The following is a 23891-nucleotide window of genomic DNA, read 5'->3' on the forward strand; positions in this document are numbered from 1 at the left end:
TATATTCAATCTACAAAAAAGGAAGGAGAAATAGATACCCATACAGTTTAGCAGTTAAGCAAATGGGCACTAATGCTCCAAGACCTGGTTTGAATTGCAGTTCTTTCAATTATTATATATGTGACTTTTGCATATTACTTAACTTTGTAAAGCTTAGTTTCTTTATTTGTGAAATGATAATATCCATTCTTCAGATTTGCTCCAATAATTAAATGGTTACCAGTCCCACAGTAAGAATCAGGAAATAAGAGAATTATACTACTTTTCCTTAGCATTGTTTTTATTCTAATCTTTTCATATTAACTAGAGTACTCTTTTAATGCCCCCCCTCACCTTTTTTCCTTTTTTAGTGGTACTGGAGATGAAATCCAGAGCCTTTTTCATGTTAGGCAAGTGCTCTACCTGTGCGCTACATGCCCAGTTGTTTCAATTTTGAGTCAGGCTCTCATTAAGTTGTCCAGCCTGGCCTCCAACTTGCCATCCTCCTGCCTCAGCCTCCAGAGTAGAGTAGCTGGGATTACAGGTGATCATCACCTGACCCAGCTATTTTAAAAACGTTTATAAGTGCTTATTTTCATTACTGAGATAAGCATATTAATATTGGCTGCAGACACCCTTGTTTCAACATTTATATCTTCCTGTTGCATTTTCTTTAGAAGTTAAATGAAAACATTTCAGGTGTCTGACGTCTAATACAATAGTTAAGCCACATGAAATTGATTTTTAAAATATATTGGGATTAAGAAACCAATGTTAAAGTTTCTACTCTAAATAGAAAGTCATTTTACTCTAAATATTTTCATTCCAGGCTTAAAATTATAAAATGAATAGAACATTCAGAAAACCAAATATTACTCATATCCACCACCTTCTCATGACCATGATTACCATTTCATGTATTTCAAATTTCTTAGTGTTTTAACATTACTGCAAACGTATATCATTATTTTTATTTATAATTCATCTTTTAATTTCACTGTCTAAACAGTGACTACATAATTCATAACTCAAACTAGGATGCTGTTGAAAGCTAAGAAGAAGTTAGTATTATAGTTGTTCAAGAAGAGTGAAGGGAGTTAATGTGGGTGGGTAGTGAAAAATGCTCTCCTACATATAACCTTCATATTCACCCAGCAGATGTACCAAATTTATAATAATTTCCTCCTTGTTGAACATCATGAATATTTCAAAATTTCTAAGTACACCTTTAAATTTATACCAAATAAAAATGTTCAGATATGGTAGAATATATTGAGGAGAAACTAGGAATTTAAATACTAGCTTCATGCATTCCTTTCAGTAAAAAGTTAGTAATAATATTTATCTATATAATGTAGCTATTGCAAAAATTAAAAGAAATTATTGTGTATAAGAACCTGAGATACTGTAGATTCTCATTAATAACAGCCTTGGCTTTTCTTATTTAATGGTTACTTTAAGTTTTAATTGTGATGATATTCTCCAGTGACTTAAGAGGTTTGCATCTAAAATTAAAACTGAAATAGTTACACTCAGACCTATAGTTTTTATATGCCAGAATTTCCATGAGTTGCTACTTCATAAATATTTTAGGGCAAAGGAAATAACAGAAAAACAATACATAAATTTCAATAGAACCAAATATACTTTTTAAAATAGATCAGTACAATTGATAAATCTCTAGTCAGTGTGATCAAACAAAACTTGAAAGAAGACATACTACCAGGAATGAAAGGGAATCACTAGATAATTCACAGATATCAAAGGCCCAATAAAAAAAATGTTACGAAAAATAATGACAATGAAGAACTCTAGATAGGGCAGAGAGGTTGGAGGGGAAGGTAGGGGGCATGGGGTTAGAAATGATAGTGGAACGTGATGATCATTATTATCCAAAGTACAGGTATGAAGAGACAAATTGGTGTGAATATACTTTGTATATAATCAGAGATATGAAAAATTGTGCTCTATATGTGTAATAAGAATTGTAATGCATTCCACTATCATATATAAATAAAAAATAAATAAAATAAAATTCTTCTTCGGGGAGAAAAATAATATGACAATTTTTTTAAAACTTACATGAACTATGCAATTTCTTTCAAAACACAAAGTAGTAAAGGTCACTTAAAAAGAAACAGGTAGTTTGAAGTACCATACAGTTATTATGAAAATTCAATTTGCAATAAAAAACATTCTTATAATGAAAACTGCAGGCCTGAATGGCTGCACTGACAAAATCTGCCAATATTTAATAAGAAAAAATACCAAATTCTATACAATTTCTTATGGAAAATAGAACAGAACATTTTCCAATTCATTTTATGAAGTTTTACCCTGATAGGCAAAACCAGGCAAAGAAATTACAAGAAAAGGAACTTCAGAAGAATATGCCTCATGAATATAGACGGAAAAACCATCAACAAATATTACAGCAATTGATACAGAAAAATGAACAATACTTCTTGACCAAGTGGAGTGTATCCCTGCAATATAAAGTCAGGTTGATGTAAAAAAAAAATCAATGCCAATCATCTTATGATCAGACAAGTGGAGAAAAACCATATGATTATGTCAATAAATGTCAAAAAGGTGACTGAAAATATTCAGCAACCATTGATGTTAAAAAAACTGTCAACAAAACAGATATAAAAGGTGTGATGAATACTTTCTCTGGTGGCCCCCTTGATCCTCACCTCCTGATGTTCATTCCTTTGAAGCATCCCCATTTGATTGTTGGTAGGACCTATGATTTGCTACTAATCAACAGAATGTGGCAAATTGTACACTACCATGACTAAGTTATATTAGAAGACTCAATCTTACCAGAATACTCACTCTTACTCAATTGTTGTCCTTAAAGAAGCAAACTTCCTGCTGTGAGCTGCCTGTGGAAAGGATTATGTGGCAGGGAACTATATACAGCCTTCAGGTCCCAAGAGTAGCCTCTAGCTGACAACTAGGGTAAAGCTAGCATGTACAGCTTTATAACAATGAGGAAATGAACTTGTCAACAAAGTAAGTTGGATTCTGACTTGTATTGTTCTCCAGCAAGTCTCTTGTTGAGAATACAGCTCAACTCATACCTTGATTACAGTCTGGTGAAATCATGAAGCAGGGAACCCATGCCTAGATTCCTGAACCACTCCGAACCACTGAAATTGAGAGATAATGAGTATGTGTTGTTTTAAGTTGCTAAATTTGTGGTGATTTCTTACATAGCTTTAGGAAATGAACACCGATTTTGCTACTTGGAATGGGGTTCTGCTGTAACTAATTCCTAATAATGTGGAGTGGCTTTAAAACCAAGTAGTGGTCACAGACTGGTAAATGCCAAAAGGTAATAAATAACACATAATAGCGAAAGTCTACCTCACTAAGACTGAAAGCAAGTCAGTGATTTCTGTTCTCACTTCTTGTATTCAATGTGTAAAGGAGGACCTAGCCAAGATAATAAGGCAAGAAAAATAAATGGCATACAGATGAAAAATAATAAAATAAAACTATTTTATTCACAGATGACATTATTGCTTACATAGAAAATCTCCCTCAAATCTGCAGAAACAATCCACTAGGACTAAAGTTGAAGGATATGAGGTAGATATATATAAATCAATTATTTATACATAATAGTAATAAACAATTGGAGTTATAAATAAAATAATCTACAATAGCACAAATGACATGAAATATTCAGGAAAATAAATAAAAGGTGCAATATTTATATATTGAAACCCATAAAGCCTTGATAAAAGAATTACCCCCCTCCAAAAGTATGTAGTTATACTATGCTCAGAGATAATGCTAAATATTTTAAAGACACCAATGTGAGTCAAATTAAGCTATAGGTTCAAGGAAATGACTATAAAAATGCCAGCAGGATTTTACATCTCTGAAGAAATTGGCAAGCTCATTATAAAATTTATATAGAGTGATGGTCATAAAATAGTCCAAACAATTTTGATGAAGAAGAATAAAGGTAAAAGAAGGATTCTTATTCCATGATTTTGGGATTTACTATAAAGCTAAGACAGCATGGAAGTAGGGTAAGAACAAGTATATAGATTAATGTAACATAGTAGAAAATCCAGCTATGGGCCAAAACATGTATAAATTGATTTTCAATAAAGGTACTTAGGGTAATTCTATAATGAAAAGATAATGTTTCCAACAAATGGTATTGAACAACTAGGTGTCTATGTGCAAAGAAGTGAACCATAGCGCTTAAACCTCACATATCTGCAAAAGTCATCTTTAAATGAACACAGACTTAAATGTAAAATCTAAAACCTAAGCTATAAAAAGTTCCAGAAGAAAGTGCAGGCAAAATTGTTATAACTATGAATTTAGCAAAGAGCTCTTAGGAAAACAGAGCACAGACCATAAAATATTATTAAATAGGATTTCATCAAAATCAAAACTTCTCTTTAAAGGACACTATTCAGAACACAAAGAGATAAGATATAGAATTGGAGCAAATATTCACTAACAGATATCTTATCTGCTAAAGGCCTTGTATTTAAAATATGTTATCAATTTTTTAATTCAGTAATAAAAATGTGTCAACAAAAATTTGGAATCATTAAAAAAGAAGCAATATATTTTTAAAATAAGTACAAGGCAAGATACTAATTATGCCTTAAAATGTAAATTAAAACCATAATGAGATAACACATTAACTAGTTTGGCTAAAATTAAAAAAAAATAAAAACTTATAGCACCAAACGGGGACACAGACAAACAATAACTGAAACTCTAATACATTGCTGTTGGGAATGCTCAATTTAATAGCTCTTTGGGAAACCAATTTTGAAGTTTCTCATAAGGTTAAACATACAGGTACTATATTACCCAGATATTTATGTAATACAAAAGAAAATACACTCATACATACACCTGTACTTAATTTATATAAGCAGTATTCATAGTAGTCCAAAAGTGGAAACAACCTAGATGGCTGTCAACAGATAGATACACAAATCATGTTCTATCCATACAATGAAATACTACCTACCAATAAAGAGGAATTAAGTATTGATTATTGAAACACTATAGCCAAATCTCCTAATCATATATTAAGTAAAAGAAATAAGACACCAAAGTATCTGATATATATCATTTGTATGACATATATCATTTATATGACATTTTGGAAAGGTAAAACTATGGGGATATTAATCAGATTACAGGGTATGATTGGGTTTAGGGAACTTTTTGGGATGTTGAAAATCATCTGTATCTAGTTCTGGTGACGGCTACGTGACTATGTACATTTATTAAAATTCATTGACTCATACACCAAAAGCGGATGAACCTACTTATGCATCTTATATCTTTAAAAACCTGACTTTGAGAATTAATATACTGCTTAAGTTTACTTTTCTCTTGAGTCATATTTTATGAATTCCCAAACTGCTTAATGTTTACAGCGTTAAACTTCTTTTTAAAAATGAAACAGGTTGTGTCTTTCATCTTTTAAAAGTCGAATATGTGAATGCAATTCAGAAACATTCCATAAAACTACTGTCTTTAAACTTTGTATAGATATAATTTAGGGTCTGGGGCTGTGGCTCAGTGGCAGAGCACTTGCCTAGCATGTGCGAGCCACTGGGTTCAATTCTCAGCACCACATATAAATAAATAAATAAAATAAAGGTCCATAAACATCTTTAAAAAAAAGAGTATTTTTTTTTAAATATAATTTATCACCTGGCTTCTACCACCAAAGAACTACGATGGTTCCTAAATTATAGAAACTATCAGAACTAAAGAATTAGGAAAAAAAATCAAAACAAAACAAAACAATCTGTCATCTCTGCTGGATCATGTGACTCAGGTTAAGGTGTTTGTAGTAACATCTATTTTTGTGGACATGTTGGAAAAAATCATATTTGCTCAAAGAATTTTGGGTTTTGTTTTGGGTTTTCTCTCTCCATATTCTATTTTTGAGGTAGAAACACTATAACATTCAAACACATTTTATTGTTTGATGTTCCACACTTTCTACAAAGGGACTCAAATTATTTCATAAACCACTTGCATAAAGACCTCCTTCTAAACTTCTGCCTCATCCCTGGTCTCACGTGCAGTCTTACGCCATGATCCATAGGAAATGACAGGTCCCTCTCCTCAACTACGCTGGTATGAAATTTCTCTTCAGCTTCTTTCTCTTTGATTAACTTCTTTGTCTTCTTATAGACAATACCCCGTTCATTAAATGCCTTCCCAGTGAGCTTTTTCCCAGCCTCCCCAGCTTAATGAAGACAAAGAGCTGAGAGATTTTGCTCAAATCCCAAAGTCAGTTTGGTACAATTAACACCATCTTTCTTGGAAAGTTTATTACCTGCATCCCAATACCACAGATTTGTTTTAATCTATCCCACACAGTACTACAACTGTGAACAGCCTTCTAGGTTCTATTTCCACGTCATGCTTTTCCATTCAGTCTCATGACTTATCTAAGCCATTCCCATCACAATTTCTTTACTGGATCCCATAGACCTCTATCACTACATCACACCCTCAAGTCATGGTCATCTCAAAATCTTATTTTTCCATAGAATTCCTTAGTATATCTTGAGTCACAAAACCCTTCTTCTCTCATCCTAACATCCTTATCACTTGTACCTTCTATTCTGCTATCTTCATAGGTTGATCTCTTTGCCATTTCTGTAATCCCTCATATACAAATACTTCCAATTTATAGCCATATTTAATTTTTTGATCTGTACAGATTTCTTAATCTATTTATCAATATTTTAAAGTCTTGAACTCTCTTGAATTTCCATAAGATCCTTAATACTAATTTCCTACTATGAAAAGAACTAATAAGTGTTTATTAGTTTTGACGATCATCCATGGAATGTAGTTTGAGAGCTCCGGAAAAATGATGACACAGTTTGCTTCAAAACAATGATATCCTGTGCCAGTTGGCACCATTCCTATTCAGCAATGTTTTAAATCATCTTTTGTGGAACTATTCTGACTTGGTTATGTGTTTCCCATCATTTTATTAAAGGCTATATCAAAGCTACATTTACGATTCAATTATTCAGTTATTATTATAAATTTCATTATTTTAGTATATTATCATCCAAGAGGAACATAAATGCAAATGAAATTAAATAATTTATACTCACTTAGAAATGGGATTGACACTGGCTTCAATAATTGTTAAACACTTACAGCACTTTATATTTTCTGGGAATTCTTGTACACCTGAAAGGTGAAAACAAACAAACAAACCCAAAAGTACATGAGAATGTTCCAGCAAAGTATAGTCCCAATGTTAACTAATTAAAACTATAAGTCAACATACAGTCTAAATGCCATTTTGGATAAACATTTAGTAGGAATGATAGCCTGATAATGTCACGTGGCATGCACATGTAAACATATATTTTTGTAACAAAGGTTGAATCTCAAATAATACTTTGTTATAGCAATAGTTGGTAATTATAATTCAACAAAGGTTGAATCTCAAATAATACTTTGTTATAGCAATAGTTGGTAAAAGTGAGGATGATTATATTTGACAAGAGATAGATCTTGGCTCTTTATTAACCTAAAGAAATAAAATAAAAATACTTTAAATTATTTAGCTAGTACAATGCCCTAATAGGGAAAGAGAAAAATCAATAAATATAAAGAAAATTGAAGATAAAATCTTTCTTTCCAGGAATCATTTTATAAATTGGGAAGAATGGACACATACATGTGAAGAGTAAAGACACATCACAAAAATAATACACATTCCCCAACTAATATGGGGCTCTAATAAATTGCATAAAATTGTGTGTGTGTTTGTGTGTATGTGTGTGTGTGTGTGTGTGTGTGTGTGTGTGTGTGTGTTTGTTGCATAGAGCATTGCTCTGGCTCTGCCTCAAAGTGTGAAAAGACAGCTGTCCTTCCTTGGGTCTTCCCTGTAATATTTGAGGTAACTACCCTTGGAGAAATGCTCATTTGCTGTCACAGTGTGCCACTAGATATATGATAGAAAAACACAGTTTCTCCTACAAAACTAAAAATCAGTAAGTCACAAATCTATTCCATAGTGTGAGAATCGAAGGACTAAAAGATGCAGGGACATTTCCATCCATTGATACAAATGAATCAAATGTAGTAGTTCCTGCAAAAATTAGGAGGAAAAACAACTCTATGAAATTGTTCCTATATGCCTGCATCACTACTTTCTCTCAGTTTTTGGAATTATCTTTAAGGACATGAAAGTTTCCATAAAGAATTGGCCTTGCTCAGTACTTCGTGTTTTGCAGATGGATAAGAAATATCATGTGGCAGTATATAGTAGAACATTTTGATAATGGATACACAAGAAAGAAAAGATTCTACCTGTCTAGGTTTTGTGAATCTAGATCACCATGTCCACATAACCTTGAGGCCCAGCAAAGCAGCAGGAGGATAGCCAAATCTAAGACAAGTAATTTATTCATTGTAAAGAAAAGGTTCAAAGAAGGAGATGGGATGTTCTCAACCCATTTCTTGTTATGTGAAATTTCATAAGAAATTATGCTGGCCTTAAATTATTGCCGAAAAAAATTAGAGCAGAAATCAACGAAATTGAAACAAAAGAAACCATTGAAAAAATTGATAAAACTAAAAGTTGGTTCTTTGAAAAAATAAATAAGATAGACAAGCCCTTAGCCATGCTAACAAAGAGAAGAAGAGAGAGAACTCAAATTACTAACATACAGGATGAAAAAGGCAATATCACAACAGACACTACAGAAATACAGAAGATAATTAGAAAGTATTTTGAAACCCTATATTCCAATAAAATAGAAGATAATGAAGATATCGATAAATTTCTTAAGGCATATGATTTGCCCAGATTGAGACAGGAAGACACACACAATTTAAACAGACCAATAACAAAAGAAGAAATAGAAGAAGCCATCAAAAGACTACCAACCAAGAAAAGCCCTGGACCGGATGGGTATACAGCGGAGTTCTACAAAACCTTCAAAGAAGAATTAATACCAATACTTTTCAAGCTATTTCAAGAAACAGAAAAAGAAGGAGCTCTTCCAAATTCATTCTATGAGGCCAACATCACTTTGATCCCAAAACCAGACAAAGATACTTCAAAGAAAGAAAACGACAGACCAATATCTCTAATGAACTTGGATGCAAAAATTCTCAATAAAATTCTGGTGAATCGAATACAAAAACATATCTGAAAACTTGTGCACCATGATCAAGTAGGATTCATTCCTGGGATGCAAGGATGGTTCAATATACGGAAATCAATAAATGCTATTCACCACATCAATAGACTTAAAGACAAGAACCACATGATCATCTCGATGGATGCAGAAAAAGCATTTGACAAAGTACAGCATCCCTTTATGTTCAAAACACTAGAAAAACTAGGGATAACAGGAACTTACCTCAACATTGTAAAAGCTATATATGCTAAACCTCAGGCTAGCATCATCCTAAACGGAGAAAAACTGAAGGCATTTCCTCTAAAATCTGGAACAAGACAGGGATGCCCTCTATCACCACTTCTATTCAATTTAGTTCTCGAAGTACTAGCCAGAGCAATTAGACTGACAAAAGAAATTAAAGGCATAAAAATAGGAAAAGAAGAAATTAAACTATCGCTATTTGCGGATGACATGATAATATACTTAACAGACCCAAAAGAGTCTACAAAGAAGCTGCTAGAGTTAATAAATGAATTCAGCAAAGTGGCAGGTTATAAAATCAACACGCATAAATCAAAGGCATTCCTGTATATCAGCAACAAAACCTCTGAAATGGAAATAAGGAAAACCACTCCATTCACAATATCCTCAAAGAAAATAAGATACTTGGGAATCAACCTAACAAAAGAGGTGAAAGATTTATACAATGAAAACTACAGAACCCTAAAGAGAGAGATAGAAGAAGATCTCAGAAGATGGAAAAATGTACCCTGTTCATGGATAGGCAGAACTAACATCATCAAAATGGCGATATTACCCAAAGTTCTCTACAGGTTTAATGCGATGCCAATCAAAATCCCAACGGCATTTCTTGTAGAAATAGACAAAGCAATCATGAAATTCATATGGAAAAACAAAAGACCCAGAATAGCAAAAGCAATTCTAAGCAGGAAGTGTGAATCTGGAGGTATAGCGATACCAGAGGTCAAACTGTACTACAAAGCAATAGTAACAAAAACAGCATGGTACTGGTACCAAAACAGGCAGGTGGACCAATGGTACAGAATAGAAGACACAGAGACTAATCCAACTATCTTATATTTGATAAAGGGGCTAAAAGCATGCAATGGAGGAAGGATAGCATCTTCAACAAATGGTGCTGGGAAAATTGGAAATCCATATGCAACAAAATGAAATTGAATCCCTTTCTCTCGCCATCCACAAAAATTAACTCCAAATGGATCAGGGAGCTAGATATCAAATCAGAGACACTGTGTCTGATAGAAGAAAAAGTTGGCTACGATCTACATATTGTGGGGTCGGGCTCCAAATTCCTTAATAGGATACCCATAGCCCAAGAGTTAACAACAAGAATAAACAAATGGGACTTTCTTAAACTAAAAAGTTTTTTCTCAGCAAGAGAAACAATAAAAGAGGTAAATAGAGAGCCTACATCCTGGGAACAAATTTTTACCCCCCACACCTCCGATAGAGCCCTAATATCCAGAATGTACCAAGAACTCAAAAAATTAAACAATAAGATAACAAATAACCCAATTAACAAATGGGCCAAGGACCTGAACAGACACTTCTCAGAGGAGGATATACAATCAATCAACAAGTACATGAAAAAATGCTCACCATCTCTAGCAGTCAGAGAAATGCAAATCAAAACCACCCTAAGATACCATCTCACTCCAGTAAGATTGGCAGCCATTATGAAGTCAAACAACAATAAGTGTTGTTGAGGATGTGGGGAAAAGGGTACACTTGTACACTGCTGGTGGGGCTGCAAAATGGTGAGGCCAATTTGGAAAGCAGTATGGAGATTCCTGGGAAAGCTGGGAATGGATCCACCATTTGACCCAGCTATCGCACTTCTCGGACTATTCCCTGAGGACCTTAAAAAAGCGCTCTATAGGGATATGGCTGCATCAATGATTATAGCGGCACAATTCACAATAGCTAGACTGTGGAACCAATCTAGATGCCCCTCAATAGATGAATGGATAAAAAAAAATGTGGCATCTATACACAATGGAGTATTATGCAGCACTAAGAAATGACAAAATCATAGAATTTGCAGGGAAATGGATGGCATTAGAGCAGATTATGCTAAGTGAAGCTAGCCAAGCCCTAAAAAACAAATGCCAAATGTCTGCTTTGATATAAAGAGAACAACTAAGAACAGAACAGGAAGGAAGAGCATGAGGAAAAGACTACAGTAAGCAAAGACGAATGGGGGGAGAGAAACGGAGAGAGAAGGGAAAGCACATGGAAATAGTAGGAGACCTTCAATGATACATAAAATTATAAGAGGTTATGAGGGGCAAGGGGGAGGGAAAAAAGGGAGATAATTGAACAACAGCAGGGGAGGTAGAGAGGGAAGATGGGAGGGGAGGGGAGGGGAGGGGGGATAGCAGGGGATAGGAAAGGTAGCAGAATACAACAGTCACTAATATGGCATTATGTAAAAATGTGAATATGTAACAGATGTGATTCTGCAATCTGTATTTGGGGTGAAAATGGGAGTTCAAATCACAATTTGAGTCAAATGTATGAAAGATGATATATCATGAGCTATGTAATGCTTTAAATAATCAATAAAAAAAATTATTGCCAAAATATATTGGCTTCCAATTAAGAACTCAAGAAGATTTGGGAACTCCAGTGTGTATGATTTAATAAGAAAATTTGATTCTCTCTTTTTTTTTTTTTTCGGAATGCTGCAACCCTTAAAGCTTCCTTCATGAAGTGGACATTAAAATGACAACCAAGTATTATTATGGCCCTTTGGGAGCTCTAGATCATGGGTTGGTTCAGAGTTCAGAGAGAAGGATTTTGGGCTTTGTGGTCTCTGTTGTAAACTCTGAGCTCTTCTGCTGTAGTGCAGAAATAGACACAGAAAATATGTAAACAAATGTTCTAATAATAATTATAGATATTTGAATTTCATATAAAAATGACATCCAAGTCAGGAAGGAAAGATTTTTCCCTTAGCATTCATGTTTGCTTTGCATATCTGTGATCAACAGGGGAGCAGGATTCCTTTCTCTCTTTAGCTGGTCTGTTAAGTCTCCAAGATGGGCTCATTTCATGCTGTTGTTCTTCATGCCATACCTACACAGTCCTGCCTTAGAATGGTATTTCCTTAGATTATGTGTAAACCAAGACATAGAAACAGAAGTATCTCTTTATCTTCTAATGAAAACAGAATTTCTGATTGTGGCGGAAGTGATATTACATTATTTGTATACAAACTTTTATGACATTATTTACAGTTTAAATGTAAGATCATTCTGAGCAGAATCTGCGGGTTTAAAATGTAATCCCTGTTTTATCACTAGGTAACCATAGGCAAGTCATTTAACATCTCAATGTTTTAGTTTCCTACTTGGAAAACTGGTGGTTGGATAAACAATTTCATCATAGAAATGCAATGAGGTCTGAAAGAGATGATAAGTGCCAGAGTAATGTTATAATTATTAGAATTAAAAAAGAAGTAAAGGTGTCAGTAAAAGAATCAATAGTTATATCAAAATGGGATAACATGAATTATGAATTTATGAAATTTATCTACCTTAAAGAACACAGGAAAGAGGTAGGAATTAGTGTGCTAAAAGACTGAAGAATTAAAGTATGGTGCATATATATGTGTGTGTGTGTGTGTATGTATATATATACATATACACATATGCATTCTTTTAAAGCAGACTGTTTTTGGCAATTTTTAAAAATTTGTTCTAATTGATTTTACATGATAGTACAATGTATTTTGACACATCATACATAGATGGAGTATAACTTCCCATTCTTCTGGTTGTACATGATGTAGAGCTACAAATGGAATCATATATGCACAAAGTCTGGAAACATATATTCACAAAGGGTAATAATATCCATTTCATTCTACTATCACTCCTACCCGCAAACCCCTCATCTCCCTTCACTCCCCTCTGTATAGTCCAAAGTACCTCTATTCTCCTCTATCCACCTTATTTGTTAATTATCATTTACATATCACAGAAAACATTTGGCCTTTGGTTCTTTGGGATTGGCTTATGTAGCTTAGTATGATATTCTCCTGTTCCATTCATTTACTGGAAAATGCCATAATTTCATTCTTCTTTAAGGCTGAGAATATTCCATGGATTTCTTTATCCATTCATCTGTTAAAGGGCACCTAGGTTGGTTCCATAGGTTAGCGGTTTGTGAATTGAGCTGCTATCAACACAGTGGCTGTGTTACTGTAGTATGCTGATTTTAAAACCTAGGAGTGGGATAATGGGTCAAACCATGGTTGGTTCCATTCCAAGTTTTCTGAGGAATCTCCATACTGCTTTCTATAATGGTTGCACAAATTTCCAGCAAAATATGAGTGTACCTTCCCCTCCCCCCAGTCTCACAAATATTTATTGTTGCTTGTATTAATGATAATTGCCATTCTGACTAAAAGGAGACAGAATCTCAGTGTAGTTTTGATTTGCATTTCTTAAATTGCTAGAGATGCTGAACATTTTTTTCATATATTTGTTGATTGATTGGTTTTCTTCTTCTGTGAAGTGTCTGTTCAGTTCCTTATCCCATTTATTGATTGGGTTATTTTATTTTATTTTTTGATTTAAATGTAATCCAAGTTTCACCACTACTGCTCAGGTAACCATAGACAAGTCATTTAAAATCTCAATGTCTTAGTTTCTTTTGAGTTTTTTATATGACCTGGAGAGTAATGGTCTATCTGAGGTGCATGTGGTAAACATTTTCTCCCATCTGTAGGCTCTCTCTTTACCTTATTGTTTGTTTCCTTTGCTGTGAAGCAGCTTTTCAGTTTAATTCCATCTCATTTATTGATTCTTGATTTTACTTCTTATGCTTTAGAAGTCTTATTAAGAAAGTTCCTAAGCTAACATGGTAGAGATTCAGGCCTACTTTTTCTTCTATTAGGTGCAGGATTCTAGTGCCTAAGTCTTTGACCTACTTTGAGTTGATTTTTGTGCAGGGTGAGAGAGAGTGGTTTAATTTCATTTCCCTACATATGGATTTCCAATTTTCTCAGCACCATTTGTTGAAGAGGCTATCTTTTCTCCAATGTATGTTTTTGAGGCCTTTGTCTAGTATGAGATAACTGTATTTATGTGGGTTTGTCTCTGTGTCTTCTACTCTCTACCGTTGGTCTCTGTATTGTTTTGGTACCAATACCATGCCATTTTTGTTACTATGGCTCTGCTGTATAATTTAAGGTCTGGTATTGTGATGCCTCCTGCTTCACTTTAAAAGCACTCTTTTAGTGTACAAATGTGTGTTTTATGCATCAAAAGTGCATGTGTATACAATGGAGTTTTACCCAGGCATAAAGAAAAATAAAATTGTTTCATTTTCAGGATAGTGAATGGAAATTGCAAATATTATGTTAAGCAAAATAAGTCAAATTTAGTAGGTCAAGGGTTGTATGTTTTCTCTTATATTTGAGAGCTAGAAGGGAAAATGGAAAAGTGTGGGGGATTTCATGAAAATAGAAGATAGAAGACCGAGAAGAACAACAGGAGAAAGGGACCAGAGCAAGGGAGGAGGGGAAGTAAAAGGAAAATACTGAGGAGGGTTACTGACCAAATTATATTGTTAATATTGTGTGTATTTATGAGTATGCAACAATAAATCCCACCATTATGTATAATGTACCAATAAAAATGTGGAAAAAATTATGTGTATGTGCATGTGCATGTGTGTGTATGTATTAAAATATATCATTATAAAACACGTGCCATCTTTGTGCCACACCTATAAAGCTACTGGATTTGCAGTATGTATCCAAAGAAAATGAAACCATGACCTTGAAGAGGCACCTGGACTCTTGGCTACTTCAGCACTCTTCTATTCATTGCAGCATTATTCACAAAATCTCAAGGTATGGAAATAACATAGGTGCTCATTGGATGAATGGATAAATAAATTGTGATATTGATATATACATATGCAAGAAAACATTATTTGATCTAAAAAAAAAGAAATCTTGCCATTTGCAACAAGGTGGAGGACATTAATAACTTGGACACAGAAAGACAATCATTACACCATATCTTATATAGGGGAAATCTTGAAAAGTTGAACTCATAGAAACAGAAAGTAGAATGGTGGTTATCAGGCTCTGGGTGAGGGGGATGAAAAAGAATGGTGGTTATCAGGCTCTGGGTGAGGGGGATGAAAAAGACATCTAATGTGTACTGTGCTGACTACAGTTATTCAGACTGTATTGTAAACTCAAAAAAAAGCAGAGTTTAAAATTTTTTTAAAAAGTAACTAATAGGGCAAAAGGGTGGGAAGGGAAGGGAGTAGGCATGGGGTAAAAAAGATGGTGGAATGAGATGGATATCATTACTCTAAGTACATGTATGAAGACATGAATAGTGTGAATATACTTTATATACAACCAGAGATATGAAAAATTGTGCTCTATATGTGTAATATGAATTGTAATGCATTCTGTTGTCACATATAACAAATTAGAATAAAAAGAAAATATTAATTTTAAAAAGGAACTAATAAGAGTGAGTTGTAAGCTCTGATTAAACAAAGTCAAATGCCAACTTTAAAAGAAGGACATTGCCAAAAATGTTTTAAACTCTTTTTGGGAGACATATCAGGCTTCCTACTAAATTATAAAGATAATAAATTCCTGTAAAATCATGCATCACATAAAACAAATTTGGCGGGGGTACCAGGGATTGAACTCAGTAGCACTTGACCACTGAGCCTCATCCCCAGGCCTATTTTGTATTTTATTTAGAGACAAGGACTCACTGAATTGCTTAGTGCCTCACTTTTGCTGAGGCTGGCTTTGAACTCACGATCCTCCTTTGTTAGCTTCTGGAGCTGCTGAGATTACAGGCATGTGCCACCACATTCTTGGCATAAAATAAGTTTTAAAGAATATATATATTCACTGGTTGGAAAGATATCAGATTGTGTCCACTATGGTCTGGATACTCCTGCTCCCCCAAAATTCATGTGTTGAAATTGTGACCCATGGTGCGAAAGGTGGGATTTTTGAGTCACAGAGGTTGAGCTCTGATGAACGGGATTAGTGTCTCAGAGAAAAGGCTCCAGAGAGCTCTGACCCTTCTACCATGTAAGGACACAGTGAGAAGGACGAGGAACTTTCTGCCTTCTTTTTAAGGGCACTGGTGATTCTCACCACATATTGCCCACATGAATGAACTCCCAGAAGACAGATTCTGCCAGAGCCTTGATCTTGTTTACATGTCACATGGTTTGTAATATTTTGTTATAGAATCTCCAGAGTACATTAAAAATAAGCACACACATGCACAATTTTTTCTGTACTTTCAGAATAAGTTCATATAAATGAATAGCTACCATTGAAAAATCTTCTGGGTGCCAAACCTGGCTATTTTGGAGACTCTGAGGGAGTGCTACAAGTTGGGAGCCCTGCCAAATGAATGACAATCCCCGAGAACATGGTAAAACTTCAAGAAGTGGCATTGCTCTTCCTAAACATGTGGGTTAGAGGGTATATAAAGCGCACGCGCGTGCGCGCACGCACACACACACACACACACACACACACACACACACACACCACATTAAACCACTCAGATATACTAGATAGAAAAGACAACAAATCTTCAAACTTAATAAAGCTGAAAGTAAGCTGTCTGGTGAAAAGTAATAAATTTCTAGATTTAAAAATACAGTATCTTTACCTCTTGTCAAATGTTAGATGTCCACATTCTCAATATTGTTTTTGTATACACCACTTTTAAAGAAGTTTCATAGAGTTATGTGACACCAAAATGATGCTGTAAAGCAAGAAACATGGTAACTAGGAACCCAGTGTCCCACTGACAAGTAAGATAAAGGGAATCCCCAGAATGACAGTGAAATAGCTTAAGGCAACTGACTACAGCAGGCCTGGAGAGCAAGCAGTCCAGATGGGGTCAGGCCAGAAAACTCCTGGAGACTTCCCCAATAATATGTAAGTGTAGAGCTACCAATGCATTTAGATATATTGGCAGGAAATATACCCAGTGTGGGGAGAGTCCTACATTGAACTGATGAAACAGAGATAAAAAGCTAAGCAATAAACAAGATAATTATTAGATTCAGATAAAATGATGCAGCAAGAGAGAAAGAGTATGCTATGAGCTTTATCTGTGGAGCAGATGGAGTTTATGCCTGGAAGTATTTTTGCTGAGGTTTTCATAACTGTCTGAATTTGCTTATGAAAGTGGAAACACATTTGGAAAAACAGGTTTCCAGGGGCAGTTGACCATTTGTACTACATGGTGCCTGAAGTTCAAGAAATATCTTAGAGCATGTCTTTACCTTATCGTTTAGCCCAAACATGGAAAAGTATTATAGCTAGTAGTTAAAAATACAGGTTGGAAAGGGATGACTGAATCCCAGGCTTGTCACTTATTATCCATACTTTCTTGAGCAGACACTACAGTATCTGAGTATAATTCACTTACTTCTCATTTAATTCAAAGGGTTGCTCTGAGGATCTGTTGATATGAATGTAAAGCATTTAGTATCCTATCTGGTAAATGCTCAATAAATAATAGGTAAGATTATTTATACTTTCCTATGCCACTGGACAAAATCATCTAATTCTTCTAATAATTGTGTAAAGAAGACATATTAGGAAATAACATTTTAATTCTACAACAGTTGAACCAAATGTTCAGAACAATTAATTATTTAAATTTCTATTTAAATTCTGTAATTATTTAAATATCAAATTGGTGTTTATAGATGAAAATGGGCTTTGGTAGAATTTAACCCATTTTACCACTATATCTTTAATTCCTTTTACTCCATTATGCTACTCCTATTAAAATTGTTAGACTTGACATTAGAGTTGATGGTGGTTTTTATCTAAGTTGCAGAAGAGAAGAGAGTAAAAAGGGAATGGAATATGGATATAGTTTTTTAATGAATATTATTTTAGTTGTACAGCAACACAATGCCTTTATTTATTTTTATGTGGTGCTAAGGATCGTACCCAGTGCCTCACATATGCTAGGCAAGTGCTCTGTGCTGAGCCACGGACTGCTGCCTGGAATCTGGATATAGTTTGAGTACAAGACCAATAGGTTTTTCTGATGAAATGAACATGAGATATAAGAAAAACAGGAATCAAAGATGACTCCAAATTTTTTGTCCTGAGCAGTTTACATGATGGAGTTTTGCCTTTAACTTAAATGGGAAAAATGATATATGGACTAGATTTTGGAGAGAAGAGAGAATTCAGTTTTTCTGTGAGACTTCTAATAAGATAATTTAGGTAGATATTTGGATATAAACTTAGCATTTAAGAGAGAGGTGTAGGCTATAAATTAAGACTTTGGAGATTCCTAGTATTTAAACCATGAGACAAATTATCAGCAGCATGATGTGAGCGTACAAGGTGAAGAGAGGAAAACCAAGCATTGAACCATGAGGCGTTGCACAGTGAGGATGGGAACAAGAGGAGGGATAAACAAAAAAGACTGGACAAGAGCAATCCATGAGATGCAAGGAAAAATAAGAGAATATTGAGTAATAGAATTCAAATAAAGAAAATGATTGAAGTGGGGAAAACTAATCAACAATTTCAAATGATGGTGACAAGTCACATGAGAGGATACTCCATAGTTACCACTGGACTTAGTAATCAGGTCATTGTGACTTTGGATGGTTTTTGATGGATTAATTAGGCTTTAAAAATGGAGTAATTCTAAGTTTGAGAGGATGGGAGGAGAAGAATTGCAAATAGAGTATACAGAAAACACTATTGCCTTTGCTGCAAGGGCATGGGAGACTGTCAGGGCAAGAGCAGCCAAGAGTGTTTTTGTTTGTTTGCTGTTTTTGCTTTCTTAGGGTGAAAGAAATAGCAGCATACATGTATGCTGATCAGAAAAATCAAGTAGAGAGAAAAATATACATAATGTAAAACAAGGTTGGGGAGAATCGCTGGAGTTATATACTTAGGCAGGCATAAAACATTGTTATTTGGAGAGATTGGCTTTAAAGGGAAACAGCAATAATTCACCTGCACCAACAGGCAGAAATCAGGAAGATGGGTACAGATGCTGGTAGTTGAGTAGATACGATAGTGAGAGGCTATGGAAATAGCCGTAAAGATGAGAGAGGATGAATGTATGGAAGTCTGAGACAGAGAAGTCATGAGGGAGAAGGAATACAAAATGATTATTGGGTGTCATTAAGGTTGCACCTCAGATTTGTGATCATGAATTCAGTGGAATACCAATTACTGCAGTTGACTCTTCAGCTCCACTTGGCAACAAGTAGAGAGTCGATGTCACTTAGAGCAATGTCTGTTGACATGAAAGAGCAGCAAAGATGTCAAGGGGGTCCACAAGGAATTAATCTGATGATTAACAACCAAATTTGAACCATATAAATAGGGCAGAGAAAATAACAAGACTGGGGGTGGTAATACATGAGAAAAGAGTGGAATTAAATGGATTGATGTTTTCATGGAGTCAAAGATAGTTGTAGCCAAGGAAGGACAGTAGGATAGGGTCAGAGACTGGGACTTATTAGTTGACAATGAATTTCATGATGTTTCCAATACTACCTAAGTAAAACCTAGGAACTCAATGGAAACTCAGCAAGTACTTGTTAAATTGCATCTAATTATGTTATATTTCACATTAATTGCTTGAAATAGAGAATTCATAAACATAGGAAGAAACATGATTTTAGTATAGAGGCTATAGATTGTAATTATATTTGAAGAAGAAAAGGGTAACTATCCTTTTCTGCCCAAACATAATATAGCAGATTTCTTTATAAAGATCAACTTATGAGTGATTTAGTATTCCTTCAAATGCATATAAAATTGTGTCTTATAAAGTTTTGTACAAATCAAAATGTATGAAAATAGTTATAGAGAGTGCATATTGAATGCTTATGTGATCTGAACTTCACAAATATCATCAGTTCAACTGATTTACTCTGAGATATATAGACATATGTTGATTTGACGCAAAAATTCTCAGGAAACTGAGGTAAGAGGATCCTAGATTTGAAGCCAGACTCAGGAACTTAGTAAGGCTGTAAGTAACCTGCAAGACTCTTTGTCAAAATAAAGAATAAAATTGAATGGGGATGTGGGTTAGTGGTTGAGGGCCCCTGGGTTCAATCCCTAGTACAAACAAAACAAAACAAAACAAAACAAAACAAAATTCCCCTAATGTTATATATCTTATATGAAATAAAGTAAGGAAAACATTTATAGGATTGGAAATTTTTCATTTGATATTTTAATTGTGATATCAACTTTTGTAATGGTGTTTTGCAATTTGAGAAGGCAGGCAGGTTATTTGTATATCTAATGAATTGGATTAGATTTAGAAGCAGAAAAAATGAAGTTTATTGGGAAAATGTTGTAAGTAGTGTATTTCATTCTTACTAGAATTTTGTAGGGTGGTTTATTATCCTCATTTAAATAATAAATAAACTGAGGCTCAGAGGCTAGAAAGGATTTGAAATCAGAACAAATTTGTTTGAAATACTTTCATATTTTTGCCTATGCTAAGCTATGTCCATCAAATCTAAGATTTAAAATAAATCACTGTGGAATATAATTTTTAGCTACTCAAAGCTGGCAATGCAGCACTAAAGCAGAACAATCTATATTACATTTGTTCCATACTTACTCTTAGGTCAAATTAAAATAACCCCAATTTTCTGGAACTCAGAGTTTAATGCATTTCAGGACTGACCATGTAGCATCTTTAAAGAGACCTTATAAGCTGCATTTGTTCTCTAATTTTCTTGGTCAAATTTAATATAGCATCAACTTCCTGGAACTTTGAGTGTTATGTTCAGGAAATAAACATATTTATTTCTGAATCTGCTATAATGACAAGAAGCACTTGAAGTTTTAGTTATAGTTTTTGTGTTCTTTATATACAATTCAACCATTAGTTATTAGAAGGAGCAAATAAAGAGTCTACTCAAAATAAGGTGTCAACATGAAGAAATTAAAACAGATGGTCTCATAGAGGAGGTGATAGGAAAAACAACAAAGTTGATACCAGAACTCTTCACATCTACCATTCCTTTTTTTTGTGCAGAGGCAAGCTCTTGCACATACAAAAAGAACAACAAAAAAGGTCAATATCATGAACTATGATGAACCCAAATAAATATGGAAATGTTAACTTGTATTGATTACATTCATTTAAAGAAGATAATGCTATATAAAATATTTTGCTATAATTTCTTTTCAGAATGATTAAACAAAATTAAAAATTTGAATATAAAAGGATAAATGTGATTTTATTTTTAAATTACTTTGTTTATAAACTCCTCTTTACCAAAGATACTTGCCAAATGATGCAGTAATAAATTAGCTAAGAAGTACTCACAGGAAGGAGATTCAGAGGGGCAATTTACTATATAGTAGGAATGAAAAATCATATAATTATTACGTACATGAATTTGGGAGAGACACTATGTCATTCAGCTCTAAAAAAGAAAAAAATAGAGAAAACAAGAAAAGTGGTTTGATTTACTTCTGTCCACTCAAGGGAAGGGAGCCAGGAACTCAGTAGCAATCTCAGCAAGAAAAAAGATTTCCTGATAGACTCTGCTTATTTTAGTGGCATTATATATCAAAAAATCAACTGCTGGCAAATCATCAATAATTTTTTTAGAGACAGCCACATAACTGACTCTGCCTTAGGAACATATCTGGGGAAAAATTTGAGAAGTGTTTATGATCTTGACCAAAAGTGAGTTCACACAGGAGTGAATTTGACTTAGTCTAAATGAGTTAATTAAAGTGACACTTTATTCCCTCTGTCTCCTTCTCTGTCTGCTTCAACAACAAAAATTTTGAGTCACTATTATGTGAAATGGACTATTTAATATTGCTTCACATTTGACCAATGAATTCTTTCCTTCATTACCAATTGACTACTTTATTGAGCAATCACTACACCTGCATTCTGATAGAGGCTACTGAGAATGTAGAAGGTAAGGGTCAGTTCTTCTTTGTAAAGTGTTTAAGATGGGAAGAAGCAAGGAATGGTACAGGGAAGACCCAATGTCTCATTACCAATTCAATTTTGTTCTCTTATAATGGTTTTAGACTGTACTGGGACACAGAAAACACTTAGTTCAGAAAAGGGTCTGCTGTGACTCCGGGAAATTGATCAGTCTAGGTGACAAAGAGCCTGAGGTAGACTTCAGAGGTGGGAGAGGACAGGGCAGTTCCTTTCTTCCTTTATTTAATCACAGGATCGGACTGCAACTTGTCTCCCATGGAGTAAGTGCTGGCAACACATGTAAAACATTATTCGTTGGTTTCATTTCCTGATGAAGGTATTAGATGAGTTAAAAGGTCCTGGCATCAGGCTGATAAGGTAGCAGGAGAGAGACCTGGTTTTTGTTGTCATGAAGTTCTTTAATTGAAACAGAGAGTCAATCCCCAGTTTATTTTAATACTATAATCATGGGCAGAAGTAGATTCTGTTGAAAGGGAAAGTATTCTTAAAGTGAAGGAAATGGTAGTGATTTCCAGGTAAATAACACACTGACAGTGTGTTGAAAGTGAGGCATTTAGTGGGGCAAAATAATAAGCTTTACTCTAAGTAAATGGTCTAATGTTTTGTCAAACACCAAAGAGCACATCCATGGCACATGAGAACAAATGCATGGTAAACATTTCCCCAGCAACCCATACGAGGCATCCTAAAATAGACTCCCCTAACGATATAATATACAATAGCAGAATCTCTATTCTTCTCTTAATATACTCAAATGTTTTTTTTTTTTTTTTTTTTTTTTTTTTTTTTTTTTATTGGTTGTTCAAAACATTACACAGCTCTTGACATAGCATATTTCTTACATAAGCTTTGAGTGAGTTATGAACTCCCATATTTACCCCCAACGCAGATTTCAAAATCATATCATTTAAATATCCCCATTTTTACAAAATGCCATATTAGTAACTGTTGTATTCTGCTACCTTTCCTGTCCTGTACTATCCCCCCTCCCCTCCCCTCCCCTCCCATCCTCTCTATCTACCCCATCCACTGTAGTTTATTTCTCTCCTTATTAATTTTCCCATTCCCCTCACAGCCTCTTATATGTATTTTTGTATAACAATGCGGCTCTCCCTCCATTTCCATGTAATTCCCATTTTCTTTCCCTTTCCCTCCCCCTTCATGTCTCTGTTTATTGCTAGTCTTTTCTTCCTGCTCTTCCTCCCTTCTCTAATCTTAATTGCTCTCATTATATCAAGGAAGTCATTTTGTATTTGTTTTTTAAGGATTGGCTAGCTTCACTAAGCATAATCTGCTCTAGTGCCATCCATTTCCCTGAAAATTCTATGATTTTGTCATTTTTTATTGCTGCAAATGTTTAAAGATGTTTATCATTTAACTTGTGGCACATTTCTGATTTATCAAATGTATTTGAAAGAGAAAAAGCCCCTCTCTTCCTTGCAAATAGAGGACATGATTTATCTTCAGTTTTTGTAAGCATTTGGGGAAAGGGATAGAATAATTAGCAAGGCAATAAAACATAATAATGCCTTCAACTCTAATTGCTTTTCATTAAAACTAACAATAGTGATTTTGCCCACTGTGATGCTGTTCAAATCCATTCATGTATCGAAATAAGTTTTAGAAGATGAGAGAAAAATCAAGTAATTGCTGCAGAATTAGGAAGAGCTTTCAAATTAATTCATTTTCATTAAAGTACTTAAGT

General features: G+C 34.3%; 1 protein-coding gene across 3 annotated transcripts in view; it reads right to left on the minus strand.

Moving 5' to 3' along the window:
• LRRC7 (leucine rich repeat containing 7) overlaps positions 1-23891 on the minus strand; it is a gene marked incomplete at both ends in the record, with an annotated part of 429491 nt that overhangs the window by 262313 nt on the left and 143287 nt on the right. For all 3 annotated transcript variants that reach the window (XM_081308133.1, XM_081308135.1, XM_081308134.1), the window contains one exon: positions 7119-7197. In XM_081308133.1, coding sequence (XP_081164259.1) covers positions 7119-7197 — 79 coding nt within the window. The remainder of the gene's footprint in view (positions 1-7118; positions 7198-23891) is intronic.

Source organism: Spermophilus citellus (genome assembly GCF_964194105.1).
Source record: "Spermophilus citellus genome assembly, chromosome: 9".
In the NCBI taxonomy this organism is placed as follows: domain Eukaryota; kingdom Metazoa; phylum Chordata; class Mammalia; order Rodentia; family Sciuridae; genus Spermophilus; species Spermophilus citellus.